The sequence below is a fragment of the Monodon monoceros genome, unplaced genomic scaffold, assembly GCF_005190385.1.
Source record: "Monodon monoceros isolate NGI ecotype Baffin Bay Population unplaced genomic scaffold, NGI_Narwhal_1 Super_Scaffold_7, whole genome shotgun sequence".
NCBI classification, from domain to species: domain Eukaryota; kingdom Metazoa; phylum Chordata; class Mammalia; order Artiodactyla; family Monodontidae; genus Monodon; species Monodon monoceros.
Genome location: NW_021703784.1, coordinates 13,797,853 through 13,810,487, shown reverse-complemented (window position 1 = coordinate 13,810,487; position 12,635 = coordinate 13,797,853). Strand labels below are relative to the sequence as shown.

Genomic DNA, 12,635 nt, shown 5'->3' with positions numbered 1-12,635 from the left:
AACTTCCTTGTCTATAAAGAGCTCTTAGCAATTAATAAGAAAAAGGAAAACACTCAGTAAAAAAAATAGTCTAAGGGCAGGAGTATATAATTCACAAAACGAGAAGTAAATACATGGTGGGAGGGGAGCGTTAAGCCTTCTGATTACCAAACACTGTAAATTAAAGCATGATAAAAAGGATCAAGTGGAAATGGAGACTTTCTGTTTCTGGAAATCTAAATTAGTTACAGTCTTTCTGAGAAGATTGTTTGGAAGTATGTATTTATCTTTAAAATGGGTATACCCTCTAACCCAGCGATTGCACTCCAGGCATTTATCTTGAGGATATAATTAGATAAATTATATGTGTATGTATGTTTGTATACATGTATGTATATAATAAACCCTTCTAAATGTATAAGTATTTGTATATATATAATAAACAGAAGGGTTTATTTCAGTATTTATGATAATAAAAAATTGGAGACAACCCGAAAAGTCATCAATAAGGGGCTGGTACTTCGGTTAAAGTAATTATAGGACATGCGTATAATGGCACATATGAAGTCCTAAAGATGATAATATAGATTCATATTGACATGGAAAGATGTCCATGACACATCACTGAGTTAAAAGAGCAGGTCACAAAACAGTATGTAAAAAGCATGATCCCATTTTGGTTTGGAAAAATGTTTTTGAAATATATATGTAGAAAGAATTCTGAAGGATTTACACCAAAATCTTAAGAGTGTAGTTGGATTGTGGTTGACTTTTGTTGTTTCTTTATCTTTTTGAGTTTTTTTGCAGTGAGTATGGGCCACCTTTACCATAAGGGGAAAAAAAGGTAGCACAATTTTAACTAGGAAGCAGTAATTTGTCATTCATACAGTTCTCAATTCCTGAATACCTCCTTAGGTTATTATTTGTCACATATGTATTCTAAGGTCATAAAGAAAACCCAAAGCCAAGTTGTAATCCAGATGTGGAGCAATCATTGAGACTCACTAACTAAGACATTCAGTCCTGCCCACTTGCTATTTTAAATTACGCATTAGCAAGTGCAGACGATATTGAATAAGAGTTCACCAAAACTGCCTCTGTGATTTAGTTCAATGCAAATCCTTTATGTATGCAGATTATATAATCCGATATGCTATTTTTCTTCTACATCTTTAAGCTTTCTAAATAATTTCAAAAGTAAACTATCAGACATAGAGTAATTTTTCTGCAAAATTATATTCACAAATAACCGTATGCTGAAAGTTATATGTTAAAGAGTGACTTTTTAAATGAAAATGATACCAGTATGTGGATTTTTAAATATGTGAAGAAAAAAAGGAGTTTTAATGGGCAAAAATTAGCAGCTTAAATAGTAATGGGATGAACAATAATTTTGAGGTGTAAGTTTTGTTTTCCTTGGGGTTTTTATTATATGGTTGTATCTTAAATATAGATTTAAGAAATTTAGAAAATATATGACATCATTATATGATAAAGTATACGGAGAAATGCAAAATTGTCATTGTAAACGTTCAGCAATATTTTTTTTTTAAAATTTAGTGATTCAGACATTTAATAAAATAAAATAAAGGCATTAAAAAATAAATTACATTACATTACATTAGCAAAATTATTGCCTGGTATTCGCTAAGGAAATATTTTCTTAGTGCCTGTTACGAACAATATATTGTTCTAAGTGCTGGAGTTGCTTTAGATAGCGTTGAAACTGAGACTGTTCAGTCTATATAAGTGCTAGGGGTCTACTGTACCTCTTTTCCTACATAATCTTAACTCTCGTTACATCCATACACATGTTACCCACAGGAATAACTTATTTTCGTAACACCAGTACTTCAACTTCTGTGTTAAAACAGGTTTTTTTTTTTTTCCAGAGTATAATTGCTCTAATTTAAATTGTGTAGCTGTGACAGCAATCCCACAGGATTCCTAAAAACTGAAATTAGAAAATGAATAGCCCACTGCCTATGTTGCACTCCTAAAGCATAACCAATGCTTGATGAATTTTCCCTCCATTCAGATTTTTTAAAACTTCTTATGTTGACATGATTTCAGATTTACAGAAAAGCTACAAGAGTGGTACAAAGAATTCCCATACACCCTTTACCTGGATTCCCCAAGCATTAATTTTTTTTTTTCGGCGGTACGCAGGCCTCTCACTGTTGTGGCCTCTCCCGTTGCGGAGCACAGGCTCCCGACGCGCAGGCTCAGCGGCCATGGCTCAGGAAACTAGCCGCTCCGCGGCATGTAGGATCTTCCCGGACCGGGGCATGAACCCGCGTCCCCTGCATCGGCAGCCTGACTCTCAACCACTGCGCCACCAGGGAAGCCCAATATTTTTTTTATTGGAGTAAAATTGCTTTTAGCATTAATATTTTTAATTTGCTTTATCCTTTTCTCTTTGTATATGTATTGTACAAAATAAGAAATAAAATATGTACACACATTTTATATGTAGACTTTTTTTTCTTAAAATTTGAGAGCAAGTTGCAGACATATGCCCTTTTACCTTTAAATTTTATACTGTGTATTTCCTAAAACCAAGGACATCCTCTTATATAACCACAATATAATTATCAAAATCAGGAAATTAACGTTGGTATATTACAATTATTTAAGTAGACTTTATTTAGTTTTGACCAGTTGTCCCACTGATTCTTTTATGGCAGAAGAAAATTATGAGTCACACTCATTTGAATTTCTGAAAATCTCTTTATCAGTATGAAAATAACTTATTTCTAAAATTAGAGATGGGAAGGACAAACCAGAGCTTACAGTCATTTAGTAGATTATAGAGAGCCTTTAAAACCATCCCTGTTTCCCCTTACTCCACTCTTTTACATTGCCTTAGCTCTTTGTTGATACCTCTTTTATGGCACTTAAGCACATTCTATTAAATCTTCGATTGTATCTATTTAGTTATTTTATAATTCTACTATTATTACTACTTTAGTCCCCTGAAACTCCCCAGTATTCTCCTTTGTTAACACAGTCATTGCTTAGTGAACATGTTGAATAAAGTATGTACACCACTACTCCTAAAGCTCAAAGTAAGCAGGTAGGATTTGGTTGATATTTCTACGTGCTATTTGAGCGCCTCTGTGTTCCCGTCTTACCCTAGTTTGTGTATTGCCAAGTCTGTTGTGAGCCCTTCCACAAGTTTTGTTTGGAGGAGCACGAGCGCCCTCTGGAGGACCAGCTGGAAAACTGGTGTTGTCGGCGCTGCAAGTTCTGTCATGTTTGTGGAAGGCAGCACCAGGCCACCAAGGTACGACGCTGAGTAATGGGGCCACTTACAGTATTACTTTGTATCTCCATTTCTGCCTTTTAATCTAGGATTTCGTATGCACATTTTTCCTCTGTTGGCTTAGCCTGTTTTTACTGTTTAACTGGGTGTAATCGATTGCCTATTGTTGTGTTTTAATTTGGGGAGTATAGCAGAAAACGTGGCATTGGATAAGATCCTCAAAATAAATCAAATCTCCTTTATCAGAACGTTCACCACTGAGTGCCTTTGGCAGGACATAAATCCCTCTGCCTTGAGAGTAAATAATTTATGAGGAAGTTTAAGCCGTCACAGTGATGTGCTGTATTTACTTGAAGATAAGTATGAAATGGGGTACTAAGTGACAGGTGTCCAGCGAAGGTGAGGTGATGCCCACCTTTTTGCCTTCTTCTTTTCTTACAGCAGCTGCTGGAGTGTAATAAGTGCCGAAACAGCTATCACCCTGAGTGCCTGGGACCAAATTACCCCACCAAACCCACAAAGAAAAAGAAAGTTTGGGTGAGTTTCTCACACAATGGGCAGTTTCAGAGAGAATTGTCATGGGACTGTCAGGCGTGCACAAATTGTAAGAGGACTATCCTGCTTGAGGAAGAAAAGCCGTCCCAGTAGAGAAGTCAACTCTAGAAATGGATTGCATTTGAGACCTGCTTAAATAAGAAGAGATATTAAAAATAAGTTCCTATTGAATTTCTTTCATCTCTTCCAGATCTGTACCAAGTGTGTTCGCTGCAAGAGCTGTGGATCCACGACTCCCGGCAAAGGGTGGGATGCACAGTGGTCTCACGATTTCTCACTCTGCCATGATTGTGCCAAACTCTTTGCTAAAGGTACCTCAGAAAAGCCAGTTTTGTCAACTTTTAGAGGTTGTACTTAGTGTTTGGGAGGTGAACTGGACACTGCAGTGGAATGAAAAGGTCTTACCATTCTTGTCCAGGATGCCGTTTAGACAAATTTCCTAAGTTTCTGGTCTTGCTCTTTTCCTTACACAGAGGCTTAGAGCAACTAGGAAGGCTTTGTTATCTCTGGGGGGATGAATCAAGGAAACTCTTTATAGTAACTCACCACAAAGAAATGCTCTAAACCAGTATTACCAAAGTGAGGTATATATCCATTTGATTGTTTCAGAAATGACTTTAGGTGGTACTGAGTCAAAGATTTGATCTTAATAGTTGTGCTAGAAAAAAATTATAGCCAATACATTAAACTGACTTAGGATAATAACGATATAAAGTTCACTATTGAAGTTATTTAAAATAAGCAAATCAATGTTAAGTCTATTAAGTAAAAAATAATAAGAGGTGATACGTGGATAAAACAAATTGATGGAGGGTGTATATTTTTCCGAATTTTAGGAAGCACTGCTCTAAGCTCTCATGTAAAAGCACTAGGAATAAGGGAAAAGTGTAAATTAACTGTGTTTTTTTACTCCCATTACCCTCTCCTCTTTTTTAAAAATTTAAACATTTCTTTGGAATGTTTAAGAGAGAAAGTTCTCTCTTCCATTCTTTTTCTATTACGTTATCTGTAAAATCCACCTCATGACCTTTAAAAATGGGTCTAAAGAAGAGAACTAGTGGCATATTCTGAGAGCTCAGAATAATCTTGACACTTTACAGATGTGTAAACATTCCATGGTAGATGCATGCTGGCATTTGTAAGTAGCTTCAGAAGCAGAATATGGTGGCTGGCATTTTACATCACGTTGGCATATGTGAGTCAAGGGCTTTAGAGGCGTTGGTGTGTGAACCAAAGCTCTGCTGAAAACTTTGCTTTGCTTTCAGGAAACTTCTGCCCTCTCTGTGATAAGTGTTATGATGATGATGACTACGAGAGTAAGATGATGCAGTGTGGGAAGTGTGATCGATGGGTCCATTCCAAATGTGAGAATCTTTCAGGTACAGAAGGTTGGAGTCTTTTTATTACAGTTTCCTTCTTTCTTGGTACAGCTGCATTTACAGCCCCCAAAGTACTATAAACATAAAATTATGGTAGTGTTGTTACTTGAAGTCTTTTTAAATTTATTTTTTAGTCTCTAAAATAAGAACATTGTGTTAAATTTGTGCTCATTTATCTTGAACACATTCTTTAAGATATTTACGTGCTGTCCTTTGTGGATACCGTAACCTGTTGATTCTCCAGTGACTAAATCCTGAGTTAGTGTTAATAACGTCCCTTCAGAGATCAATACATTTGAGTTCTTGAGGGGTGTGAGAGTCTTAATAGTGTTGTCACATGCAGCTTGATATCAGGTTTGGTGGAATAGCTTTCTCTTTTCCCTGTCTCCCACTCTTCGGAGCACCTCATCATTGTAGGTTTTTGTTTTCCCAGATGAGATGTATGAGATTCTGTCTAATCTTCCGGAAAGTGTGGCCTACACTTGTGTGAACTGTACTGAGCGGCACCCTGCGGAGTGGCGACTGGCCCTTGAAAAAGAGCTCCAGATCTCTCTGAAGCAAGTACTGACAGCCTTGTTGAACTCTCGGACCACCAGCCACTTGCTGCGCTACCGACAGGTAGGCCCACGTCTCATTTTGTATTCCGAATGGTGGTTTGTGCCTAGTCGTGGAATGTGTGCGTTTGTGTGTGTGTGTGCTTTTCAGTTTATTTTCTTTTGCCTCACTCTTTATTTAGTTTTGTCGAGTTCCTTGTTTTGGCCTTAGGCTATTAAGAAAATTTTTAGCACCAAGAGTAAAACCCTTCTCTGGGGTAAGAAGAAGGAAGGAGCCATATCTCTTTCAAAAGTCTTGCTGTTGTAATATGAAATTTGGACTTTGTATTCTGAAGGCCATGGGGAGCCCAATGAAAGACTTCACCCAAAAGAGTAACCTGATCAGAGCTGCTTCTTAGAAAAAAATAAAAAAATAAAAAAATGATTCTGACTGGAGTGAGAGGAAGGATTGGAGAGGACTGAGCCTACAGGCAGGAGCCGTGGTTAGGAGGCAGTGGTGGTGCTCGAGGCAAGAGGGAGCAGGATGGCGGCCTGATCTGTGAGGGTGGTAGTGGGGCCAGAGACCCTTCGGCTCCAGGAAAGTTCCAGGGCTCCTCAGGACACGATTTGAAAATCACTGCTTCTTGTCCGTTTAAGTCATGAACTAGCTACATAAAGTAGTCATTGGGAACACAGGTATAATGTTGGAAGAACCACATGGATAGCTTTAACTCAGAGCTAGGCCGCTGCTTTATCTTTTAACAGAGTCTGTTTTTTGAATAGGAAAATTAGCTGTATCTGTGTCTTACTCAAAAGGAACTGGACAGTTTCTGTTTCTTCATACTAGGTTGGGAGTTACCAAGCAAAGCTTCTTAGTGAGCCTAGCCAAGCTATTAGATAGCCAGCTTGTTTTAACTTTCCTTTTCTAGTATTTGAGAAATCTCTGATTATTTTCAAGTTCTTTAGGTTTTATAATACGCATCATTTAGTACCATCTTTATTCATTTTAGTAGGATCTACATAGGTGCCTCATTTTCAGTGTTAGATAAAAGAAACATATCTTTCCTGACGACAGGCTGCCAAACCTCCGGACTTAAATCCTGAGACAGAGGAGAGTATACCTTCCCGCAGCTCCCCAGAAGGGCCTGATCCACCAGTGCTTACTGAGGTCAGCAAACAGGAAGATCAACAGCCTTTAGATCTGGAAGGAGTCAAGAGGAAAATGGACCAAGGGAACTACACATCTGTGGTATGTCTATACAGCAAACTACCCAAATTTCCAGCTCCAGTTTAGCTTCCTTGGGTCTTTTGGGGGATGAGGCTGGGTGTTAGCATTAAAGGATGGTTTGTATTGTATTTAGAAATGTCATGTGGTTTTAAATACCTAAAAATATGTGAGTCATTTTAGTTCTGTGTTTTGGAAGAGACGGGTTATGATAGGGAAGGTAGTGTCTTTTTATTTGGCTTTCACCTGAGTTCTTCAAAAATCATTTTTATATTAAAATTATTTTTATATTAAAACTGTTTATGGAAAATTACTAATGTGCAATTAATTGGTTTGCCCCTTTTGAGATCACATCTGAATAATATGTCTTTTTATAATGGATGTTCATTTCTAGATAGATGCCTTTTAATTTTATGATTTTAAGGAAGTGTAGGAAATGATCATCTGTTATGTCATGGTCCGTGTTTGCTATTCAGTTGTTTATTCATTTTAGTCTAAGTAAAAAATCGTGGCCCTGTTTGGTAACTTACCAGGATACAGCTAATTTATCTGCATTCTTACCTTATTAGCCTGGCATGTCTTGGCTGCCACAAGTTAATTATGAACTGAATCCCAAAGGCCTCCACTGAAGAGAAATTGCACTGTATTAAAATGGGGTGTCCGTTTTCTATTGGTTCTCTGTGCTGGATGATTTAGGAGGGAAGAGGAAGTGGTTTTGAGAGCACACTGTTCTATGAATAATTAATGCTTTGTTTTTGTATACAGTTGGAGTTCAGTGATGATATCGTGAAGATCATTCAAGCAGCCATTAACTCAGATGGAGGGCAGCCAGAGATTAAAAAAGCCAACAGCATGGTCAAGTCCTTCTTTATTCGGGTGAATGATATTAATAGTTCATGTCTTTGATGCTTAATCCGTGGGTTGTTACCACATGAACAGAACAGACTTGTTCTCATCTATGTTTTGCTTTGTCATGTGTATAAATCATTTTTCGTTTAATTCGTTCCTCTGATTCTTTGGGAGGAGATTAGTGAGGTTCCAGAGTGGATGGATCTTTCCTTTGGTGGCCTGAAATCACCCTCATATTGACAGAGAAGCTGGTGTGAAGTTGTTGGTTTTTATGTGCTTTCCAAATGAATGGTCACATGCTTACATTTTGTTTGTTTGTTTTTCTGTTAGCAAATGGAACGTGTTTTTCCATGGTTCAGTGTCAAAAAGTCCAGGTTTTGGGAGCCAAATAAAGTATCAAGCAAGTGAGTAAATTCAGTATTACTTTTTTTCGCTTCATCAGCTAGAAATCTGAACGCTCTTATATTTTTAGATTGAGGGGTTTTTTTAAACTAGGTTTTAATATTAAAGATTAATCATTTGAAATGCCTTTTTTTAAAAAATAAATTTATTTATTTATTTGTTCGTTTTTTGGCTGTGTTGGGTCTTCGTTGCTGTGTGTGGGCTTTCTCTAGTTGCATGAGCACCTAGTTGCGCGAGCGGGGGCTACTCTTCATTGTGGTGCACGGGCTTCTCATTGTCATGGCTTCTCTTGCTGCAGAGCGCGGGCTCTAGGCGCGTGGGCTCTAGGCGCACAGGCTTCAGTAGTTGTGGCACACGGGCTTCAGTAGTTGTGGCACTCGGGCTCTAGAGCGCAGGCTCAGTAGTTGCGGTGCATGGGCTTAGTTACTCTGCAGCATGTGGAATCTTCCTGGGCCAGGGATCGAACCCGTGTCCCCTGCATTGGCAGACGGATTCTAAACCACTGCGCCACCAGGGAAGCCCTGAAATGCCTTTTTATTGCTGGTTTAGAGACAACACTTAATGTTTATTGCAGTCTGCTGCCCTTTTTTTCTTTATTTATGTATTTGTTGTTTTAGGGAACTTGTGGCATATGTACAATACATGTACTATATATATAGCCCAGCTATAACCGGGTTCTATCTTATTTAGGAGTTTATTAATTAATTTATTTATTTTTGCTGTGTCGCGTCTTCGTTTCTGTGCGAGGGCTTTCTCTAGTTGTGGCAAGTGGGGGCCACTCTTAATCGCGGTGAGCGGGCCTCTCACTATGGCGGCCTCTCGTTGCGGAGCACAGGCTCCAGACGCACAGGCTCAGTAGTTCTCAACAGTTCTTGATTCTCCGTGTATAACCTTACATTTTTATTCCAGTAAATCCTTTTGACGCATTGATAAGGTTATCATTTGTTTCTAGATGTTTAACCAAGAGTCACAATACATCGGGATTATATTTTTAAAAATAATAAAGTCCTGTGTAGGCAGCTTTCAAATTCTGTGACTTGTTCTTACAGTCTGTGAAAGGCTTATGCCCAGGCCTGAGACCTGATGATATCAAGAATTTGACTGTTTTGTACAGTTCTGGGTATCTTGTAGGAGTTCAATAAATACTTGTTGAATCAATTATTTCCAGCAGTGGGATGTTACCAAACGCAGTGCTTCCACCTTCACTTGACCATAATTATGCTCAGTGGCAGGAGCGAGAGGAAAACAGCCACACTGAGCAGCCTCCTTTAATGAAGAAAATCATTCCAGCTCCCAAACCTAAAGGGCCTGGAGAGCCAGACTCACCAACTCCTCTGCATCCTCCTACACCACCAATTTTGAGTAAGACACCAAACGAAGACTTGTTATCCATTTCTCTCTGGGTGCAAATGATTGACTTTGTGACTCTAAATTTAATGTACTTCCGTATTGGAAAAACTTCCCAGTGATCCTTAAATGTAATAAAATCATTATTTTTGCTTCACTTGGAATGTTAACAGAGAATTGATACAAGTAACGTAACGGATAGTAAGGTAGCGTAACTTGGAACACTTTTTGAAAGTGTTGATTTCATAGGCTCTAGGCTATTTAAGCTGAATTGTTTTCTTTTTTCCTGGGTATCAGACATAGTATTGCCAATTTTAACTGTATGTCTTCTGGGTTCCAAGGTACTGATAGGAGTCGAGAAGACAGTCCAGAACTGAACCCACCCCCAGGCATAGAAGATAATAGACAGTGTGCATTGTGTTTGACGTACGGTGACGACAGTGCTAATGTAAGTACCTTGGTGCACTGGGTCCGTCCTGCTTGGTAGACTAGCCAATAACGACCTCTTTGCGTCTAAACTTGGTGACCAGTGCCGTTTATTCAGTGAATATTTGTCACTTAGTTTGTGGCATTTGGGGGTTATTTTTCTATAACTGATTTAATTGATTTAAAAGATGAGTTGCCTTAAATTAACGTGCTGATATCTTGTAATTTCTATTGGCAGTTCCTCAAAAAAAGATTCTATGAAAGTGAATAAAACAGAAGTTGCGCATTAAATAGCTTGTGTTTCATGTAGTTGTTAGCAGTGTGGTTAAGGTCCCCGGGTCTGGCGGTTTGCCTGGATTCATTGCTGTGCTTTGCCGCCTACTTGTTGACCTTGGCAAAGAGTTTAACCTCTCTGACCCTCAGTTTCATTTTTAAAATGAGGATAATAATAATCTTACCTCAGAATGGTTATGAGGATTAAAGGAAATAATGTATGTAAAGCCTTATTTGGGTCCTGGCACATAGTAAGCTTACAGTTTTTTTAAAAAAGGTTTTTAAGGCAAGCTGAGAGAACTGGCTTTGAAATATGGTATTAAAGAAGTCAGTGGGCACTTCTGTAAACCTAACACATATTGCTTGTTCTTTAATCCTTTATGATTATAAAATATTTCCAGCCTGTGGAAAAGGTAATCGAAAAAGGTGAGAAGTGAAAACAAAGAAACTTTGAATTGTGATTTTTGTGTGCACCCCTAAGTTAAAGAATTAGGCTTGATTTACTGAAGTTATCCTGAATGAGGTAAAGCTAATACCAAGGAAGACCCTATTTGACATTATATTCTTCAAAGAAAAAAGGAAATCTCTTGTTTCATAGGATGCTGGCCGTTTGCTATACATTGGCCAAAACGAATGGACACATGTAAATTGCGCTTTGTGGTCGGCAGAAGTGTTCGAAGATGATGATGGATCACTGAAGAATGTGCATATGGCCGTGATCAGGGGCAAGCAGCTGGTAAGAACCTGTGGGTGAATGTTACGGAAGAGACTCCGTCTCAGTGTCCAGATGTTCTTTCTGGGGCTAAATGCTGCCTCGCTGGTGTTTCTCATAGCTCCTTCAGAATGGTTAGCCAGCAGCAAATATTGGTGTACCCTGTAGGCAGATTGCTAGTCTGACCCTTGGAGGATGGGTACAAAAGAAATAGAAAACAAAGTCTTATCCAGTTGGGGAGATAATTCAGATGCCCCAGAAAGGTATTAATTTATTAAGTGATTTAGACAAAATGACCTCAGAGGTTCCAGTTGAATCAGCACTCTGAGGCTCCATAGGATAAACCCACAAAATACATACACGGAGATGTAGAAAGTGATTGGTAGCAGCTTAGAGTAATCAGAAAAGGCTATGAAGGAGTAAAAATTTTAAAGCTATATTTTGATGGGGGGAGAAAATGAAGGATTATCGGGAAGAAACAAAAAATAGCACATGCATAAGAAACATAAGTAAAATGTGCAGAGAGCACAAATAAAAAGTCTTCCCTGGAGAGGAGCCCAGACTGTGACTGTGACAGAATGAGGTAGTAACATATAGCCTAGTTGAAGGAAATCTTTGAATCACATAAATTCATCAGTTAAGCCTAGTAATTAAGAACTGTTACGTCTCTGACTAGTATAATCTTACCAGAACTGAGTTCTTTTGGATATAACAGCTTTCTTCCAAGATGATGTTTTTAACATCGATCTTAGAAGTTTCATCTTCTCTAAATCAATTGTGCATCCTAGAAAAAACTGTTTTGATTCAAGTTCTAAATCAAATTGTAATATTTCAATTTAATAATCATAGGCCGCATGGGCCCTAGGAAAGAAAGGATTTGTAGAGGAGGCTTTATGGCTCGTATCACTTCTCTGTAATTCAGCAGATTAGCAATAGCGAAACGAATTGTGGGAAACCCGGAATGGGGTGACTCTCTAGGGGAGATGGAAAATGGCTAAAACTTCTGAAAGTCTGACTTGGACTCTGTTCTTTCTGGGTTGTTAGAGATGTGAATTCTGCCAAAAGCCAGGAGCCACTGTGGGTTGCTGCCTCACATCCTGCACCAGCAACTATCATTTCATGTGTTCCCGAGCCAAGAACTGTGTGTTTCTGGATGATAAAAAAGTATATTGCCAACGACATCGGGATTTGATCAAAGGCGAGGTGAGACAGCTTTAGCTGCTTTTTGAATTCTCTAGGAAAAGAGGCTGAAAATAGCAAGATGGTAAACTGTATTTCACCATCCTCCTAGGTGTTCCTAGTAGGTGATTCTAGGTATTCCTAGAATCACCTCCTCTTAGGAGGAATAACAGAGGCACTGCTAGTGAAACAGAAGGGTGATTTTGAGATATGCTCTGCACTTTCCCTCTGAGTCAGTATCATGAGTATGGTGTGTAAAAGGGATAGCCTAATAGCTACCCTGGCTTTTCATTTAAGGTGGTTCCTGAGAATGGATTTGAAGTTTTTAGAAGAGTGTTTGTGGACTTTGAAGGAATCAGCTTGAGAAGGAAGTTTCTCAGTGGCTTAGAACCAGAAAATATCCACATGATGATTGGTATGACACGGGCCTTGGTTGTCGGGGAAGGCTGGCTGTGGCACTGGGGTACTTCCTAGTGTTCAGTTAGAAAGTGGGCCTTCTCATGATTGCCTC

General features: G+C 38.7%; 1 protein-coding gene across 3 annotated transcripts in view; it reads left to right on the top strand.

Annotated features, from left to right (window-relative positions):
* The window catches only part of KMT2A (lysine methyltransferase 2A), a 74,294-nt gene that overhangs the window by 40,101 nt on the left and 21,558 nt on the right, over positions 1 to 12,635 (top strand). For 2 of the 3 annotated variants that reach the window (XM_029207809.1, XM_029207810.1), the window contains 13 exons: positions 3,119 to 3,265; positions 3,686 to 3,781; positions 3,990 to 4,110; positions 5,065 to 5,187; positions 5,612 to 5,796; positions 6,787 to 6,960; positions 7,702 to 7,812; positions 8,116 to 8,189; positions 9,356 to 9,549; positions 9,876 to 9,982; positions 10,832 to 10,969; positions 11,990 to 12,148; positions 12,422 to 12,539. In XM_029207809.1, the coding sequence (XP_029063642.1) occupies positions 3,119 to 3,265; positions 3,686 to 3,781; positions 3,990 to 4,110; positions 5,065 to 5,187; positions 5,612 to 5,796; positions 6,787 to 6,960; positions 7,702 to 7,812; positions 8,116 to 8,189; positions 9,356 to 9,549; positions 9,876 to 9,982; positions 10,832 to 10,969; positions 11,990 to 12,148; positions 12,422 to 12,539 (1,747 nt within the window). The remainder of the gene's footprint in view (positions 1 to 3,118; positions 3,266 to 3,685; positions 3,782 to 3,989; positions 4,111 to 5,064; positions 5,188 to 5,611; positions 5,797 to 6,786; positions 6,961 to 7,701; positions 7,813 to 8,115; positions 8,190 to 9,355; positions 9,550 to 9,875; positions 9,983 to 10,831; positions 10,970 to 11,989; positions 12,149 to 12,421; positions 12,540 to 12,635) is intronic. The other variant, XM_029207811.1, reaches the window with a different exon arrangement.